General features: G+C 34.1%; 1 protein-coding gene across 1 annotated transcript in view; it reads right to left on the bottom strand.

Annotated features, from left to right (window-relative positions):
* The window catches only part of rbms2a (RNA binding motif, single stranded interacting protein 2a), a 59,947-nt gene that overhangs the window by 13,974 nt on the left and 40,993 nt on the right, over positions 1–4,980 (bottom strand). The window contains exons 3-4 of the mRNA XM_016442061.1: positions 2,448–2,506; positions 2,255–2,346 (exon numbers count right to left, since the gene is read on the bottom strand). Of these exons, the coding sequence (XP_016297547.1) occupies positions 2,255–2,346; positions 2,448–2,506 (151 nt within the window). The remainder of the gene's footprint in view (positions 1–2,254; positions 2,347–2,447; positions 2,507–4,980) is intronic.

Genomic DNA, 4,980 nt, shown 5'->3' with positions numbered 1-4,980 from the left:
GGTTGCCGCAAGCCTCCTTCGTCGAATCCGCCGGCCGTGCCGTTCGCAAGCCCACCGTCTCCACTCACTCTAGGCCGCCGTGTGTGACGCTATTTCGTTGTGAAAGCTAAACTACTTTGTTTGGCTTTCGAAAAATGGACACGATTAGACATTTCATTACACCAAATACACAAAATAATGTTATTTTTAGCAGCATCATATGACCCCTTTAAAGGTTCTTTACATGCGGCAATGGTTTTCTTTAGAACCATAGCATCCTGAAGAACCCTTTTATGCTGAAATGGTTCTTTGTGTTAGAGTTTGGGATTCTTTATTCCCATCTCTCTGTAAGTAACAGAGACATTGAATTTATAATACATATTGTTGGATTTTTTTTTTTTAATTTAACACTAGAACTCTCTATTATATTTATATTCTATCTATTTGTTTTCTTTTTAATTATTATTTTTTTTTAAATGACCCTCTAACACTAGCTATATCTATTCTATTTATTTTCTATCTACTTTTTATTCTGTTTATTTATTATAAAAATAAATAAATAAACCTTGCTATGTGTACTGCGTTAGACTTACCGGGACTTGTCACAACAATATATTGTTGCTCTTTTGTCACATTCTGTCCATTTTTTCTTTTGGCCTTCTTTCGAAGGACATCCTGGGATTTTTAATGACCACAGAGAGTCAGGACCTCGGTTTAATGTCTCATCCGAAAGACGGTGCTTTTTTTGTCAGTATAGTGTCCCCGTCACTACACTGGGGCGTTAGGACCCACACAGACCACAGCGTGAGCACCCCCTGCTGGCCTCACTAACACAAGAATAAATAGAGGCTACACTCTAAAAAAAAGATGACTCATTACTGATTTTTTGGACCTCAGCCATCCAACTACAGTACACAGACTGTCAACACACTCTCAGCAGGTAAATGATTTCTTTCTTAAAATGTCTATTATTTTTAACTTTCAAACTGTAACTGGTTTCCTACCAATCATGTCTTTTTCTCTTTTTAGTTTAAGAGAACATGTAAGTGTGACCAGCTCTATTCAGTTAAGGATACTCTCCTCTTCTTCACTAAGTAACAAAGATATTGAATTTTTGGTCCATTTTGTTAGATATTTTTTATCTACCCTTTAACACTAGCTATATCTATTCTATTTATTTTCTATCTACTTTTTATTCTGTTTATTTATTATAAAAATAAATAAATAAACCTTGCTATGTGTACTGCGTTAGACTTACCGGGACTTGTCACAACAATATATTGTTGCTCTTTTGTCACATTCTATCCATTTTTGATTTTGGCCTTCATAGACATGATTGTTTTTACATAAACAAATGAACAATTCTAAACTCAACTGTGTATTTCAGATGCATCAAGTCCCATAACCTCATCCTCTCAGAGAGAAACTGCCACTCAAACACACAGCTCTGTTCAGTTAAGGATACTTCTTTCCCCATCTCCACTAAGTAACAAATATATTGAATTTATGGTCCATATTGTTAGATTTATTTTTTTATTTTTTATTACTTGGGTTTATGCATAAACATAACATTGTGAAGTGCTCACATACTGCTTTTGGCCATCATAAACATAGTTGTTTTTACAAAAACAAATGGAAGGAGACGCATTGTAACTCTGAACTCAATTGTGCATTTCAGATGCTGTCACATCCTACAACCTCATCATCTGCAGAGAGAAACTGCCACTCAATCACACCAAAATACACATAATGATGGACTTACTCATAGAGGATTGTGAAAATACAGTATTTCACCGGAACTTGGTCTTCATAACACTATTTTCTGTTTCTATTTTTTTTTTTATAAATAGATTATACTTTTTTTACTTCAAGTATCTATTTATGTTCAGTGTCAGATGTAATTTATTAATGTATTCTGCTAATAACGGTTGTTATATCACTGTCATTTTGGCTACAATTTCACATGTCATTAAATCAAATAAAAAATACCTAATTGACACATGTTGTTGTTGTTGTTGTAAGACCAGACAGATAGAGGGGTAAAAAAAAACAATAGTAATTAATAATTTATTCAAATAATATTAATACAACTAATATTAATGATATAAACATACTAACATACTAATATTAATGAAAATATTAGTTTTATATTAATTATAATTATAATTAATTATAATATTAATAATCATTAAAAAGGTTATTTTTAGCACCTTTAAGGTTCTATATAGCACTTTCAAAGCATGGTTCTTTATGGAACCCTATAAAAAGAGTGTACCTTGGCCATCTGAGCTTGAACTCCACTGGCCTTGAGCGCCATCACAGCCTTCTGTGCTGCTGCAGGACTGTCGAAATCCACAAAGCCATAACCTACACACACATAAATAAACATAAAGTGAATACATTTATGTCAAATGCATAGGCTATTTCATTGTGATTCTCTCAAGAACATAAAGCCGATCTTTACTCACCTTTGCACTTGTTCGTAGCTTTGTCCAGAATAGCCTTGGTGGACACAATCTTTCCATACCTATAAAACATCAATACAAAGACTGTCAAGTGTGACTGTATACACTACTGATCCAAATTTTGGGGAAAGATTTTTATATTTCTGAATGATCATGTGACACTGAAGACTGGAGTAATGATGCTGAAAATACAAATTTGATCACAGGAATAAATTACATTTGACAATATATTCACATGGAAAACAAAGTCCAGCAATTGTAAATTGCAATATTTCATATTATTACAGTTTTTTATCAAATAAATGCAGTCTTGGTGAGCATAAGATACTTTTTAAAAATATATTTAAAAAATCGTATCAACCCCAGACTTTTGAACGGTAGTGTATAACAACAAAGAAGCAAATCATTTAATATCTCAGACGCTCAGCAAAATCATCAACAAGTTACAAGCTACTGCATGTAAAATGCACAACTTCACATTTTTATAACCAACTACTGGTTTTCGGAACTCTTTGGTAGCTTTGTGTTTTCTCAGACTTCCACATAAAGTGTCAGAACTGCCAGTGAATCTCCCATGACTCACATTCACAGCATTTCTGCATGTGAAGTTGGCCAAACACACCTCCTCCTACGCATGTGAATGACTCTGAGGGAGATCTCCGTGCTCCAACCGGCCTCAACGCTGCTGTTTTTTTTTTTTTTTGTACAGGTTGAGACATTTCCCTGGAGGCAAAACCATTTGTTCTGGGCTTTTCTCCACCACACCTGTCTGTCTGTCCCTCATAACTAAAAATAGCCAAGTACACTAAGGTACACTATGAACAGAACATGATTCTCTTTCAGTGTGGTGTGTAGGTGTGTATCTGTTGTCTTTGGCAAGCAGTTTGACAGAAGCTGCTGTGTTCATAACACAATCACCACAAAGAGTCACTGGACAAAAAGGAAAAGTAAGGATGATTTTCTCCAATCACATTAAAATGGCTTCAAATATGTACTTACTGTAGGTATGTATTTCAATTAGCCAATACTGAAAATTGGTACAGGGTGGATGATGCATCACATTATTAATCACCATAAAGATTTTAAGCTAAAGTTTATATGAGGAAAAGTGTCTAGATTTGGTATTATGCTCATATGTGTCACGGGGTTGGGGTTGTGGTTGTAGAGAATGCGCACGTACGAGTAGGAGTAAAGGAGTCTTTTTAATAAGCATCAACCACGTAAACCATTGAAAAATAACATTGATCCAAGAAAAAGAAATGACAGAAACTGAGGGCTTATAAAGGGCAGGCAACTAAGGAGCAAACGAGATTATTAATACAACACAGGTGGAAACTAATGAATGATGATTAACTAAATGAGCAGGAAACAATCCAAATAATGACAGACAGGAATTAAACAAAAACCAACACGTGACAATATGAGTATCAACTGTTCAGCATTTCTTTGTAATAAAGAAATGATGGGGGAAAAAAATTTAATTCCCCACTGGTTCTTTTTAAATGGTGTAAAATAAATTTTTAAAAGCACAAATATTCTCTGTGCTATTTAAAATATGCACTGCAAAAAGTGGTTACCTGCAATTACCATAAAAAGCTATTGCTATTTATACCTTAACCTTTTGCTGGTTTAAATGAATGTATTTAGCAATAATAAATAATAATTTTTAATAATCTTGAACTTGAATAAAAACAGTTAATTCAGATGTTACCATTTTTAAGTTCCCACTGAGGTCATAAGCACTGCAGAGCTTGTAATAATAAACATAATAATTATAAAATAATTAGCAAAAAGTTTAATATATACAGTGTTGGGAGTTACTTTTTTAAATAAGTAACACCAGTTACTCTGATTTCCCATGTATTGACTGACAGCTCTGTCCTCATATAGAGAGAAATCAGGATTGAGTGCAGAGGTGTTGTGTGCGCTGTGTGAACATGATGTTACTGTATATCTAGACTAAATGTCAACATGCATTTCACTCATCTCACGTACATAAAAACAGATTCAGTATTCCTCAAAATCAATAAAAACTGTGAAATGTAAACTCAGAATATGAAGCAAACCTGCAATAACTAAATATGTTAAATAGCACAGTCCTTTTGTCACAGTTGTGTCAGGAGGAAGGCGAAGGAGACAGCTGGTGCAAACCAAACTCTCAGTTTAATAACAAAAGGCAGAAGGACAACGGGAAACACAACACTGAATAACTGTGACCGGACAAACAAAGACTGAACAGACTGGGGCTTAAATACAAGACAAACGAGGGTAATTAACTAGACACAGGTGATACAGGTAAACTAATAATTAAACAATGAGCAAGGGAACTAATGAACACAGGAACATGACCAAATAAGGAAAAACAGGAACCAAACAGGAAACACTAAAAAAACTTTGACAAAACAAACTGAACATGTGACACCTTTATGCTCCTTTATGTTTATGTCTCCTTTAATCCCATATTATTAACCAATGACTTTGCTGCTGACCTTCAATGATCCAATTCAACTATACTAATAAGCAAAAATGACTTTAA

The sequence above is a fragment of the Sinocyclocheilus anshuiensis genome, unplaced genomic scaffold (genome assembly GCF_001515605.1).
Source record: "Sinocyclocheilus anshuiensis isolate Anshui unplaced genomic scaffold, SAMN03320099.WGS_v1.1 scaffold819, whole genome shotgun sequence".
Classification (NCBI taxonomy): domain Eukaryota; kingdom Metazoa; phylum Chordata; class Actinopteri; order Cypriniformes; family Cyprinidae; genus Sinocyclocheilus; species Sinocyclocheilus anshuiensis.
This window is presented reverse-complemented; position numbering and strand designations above follow the sequence as displayed.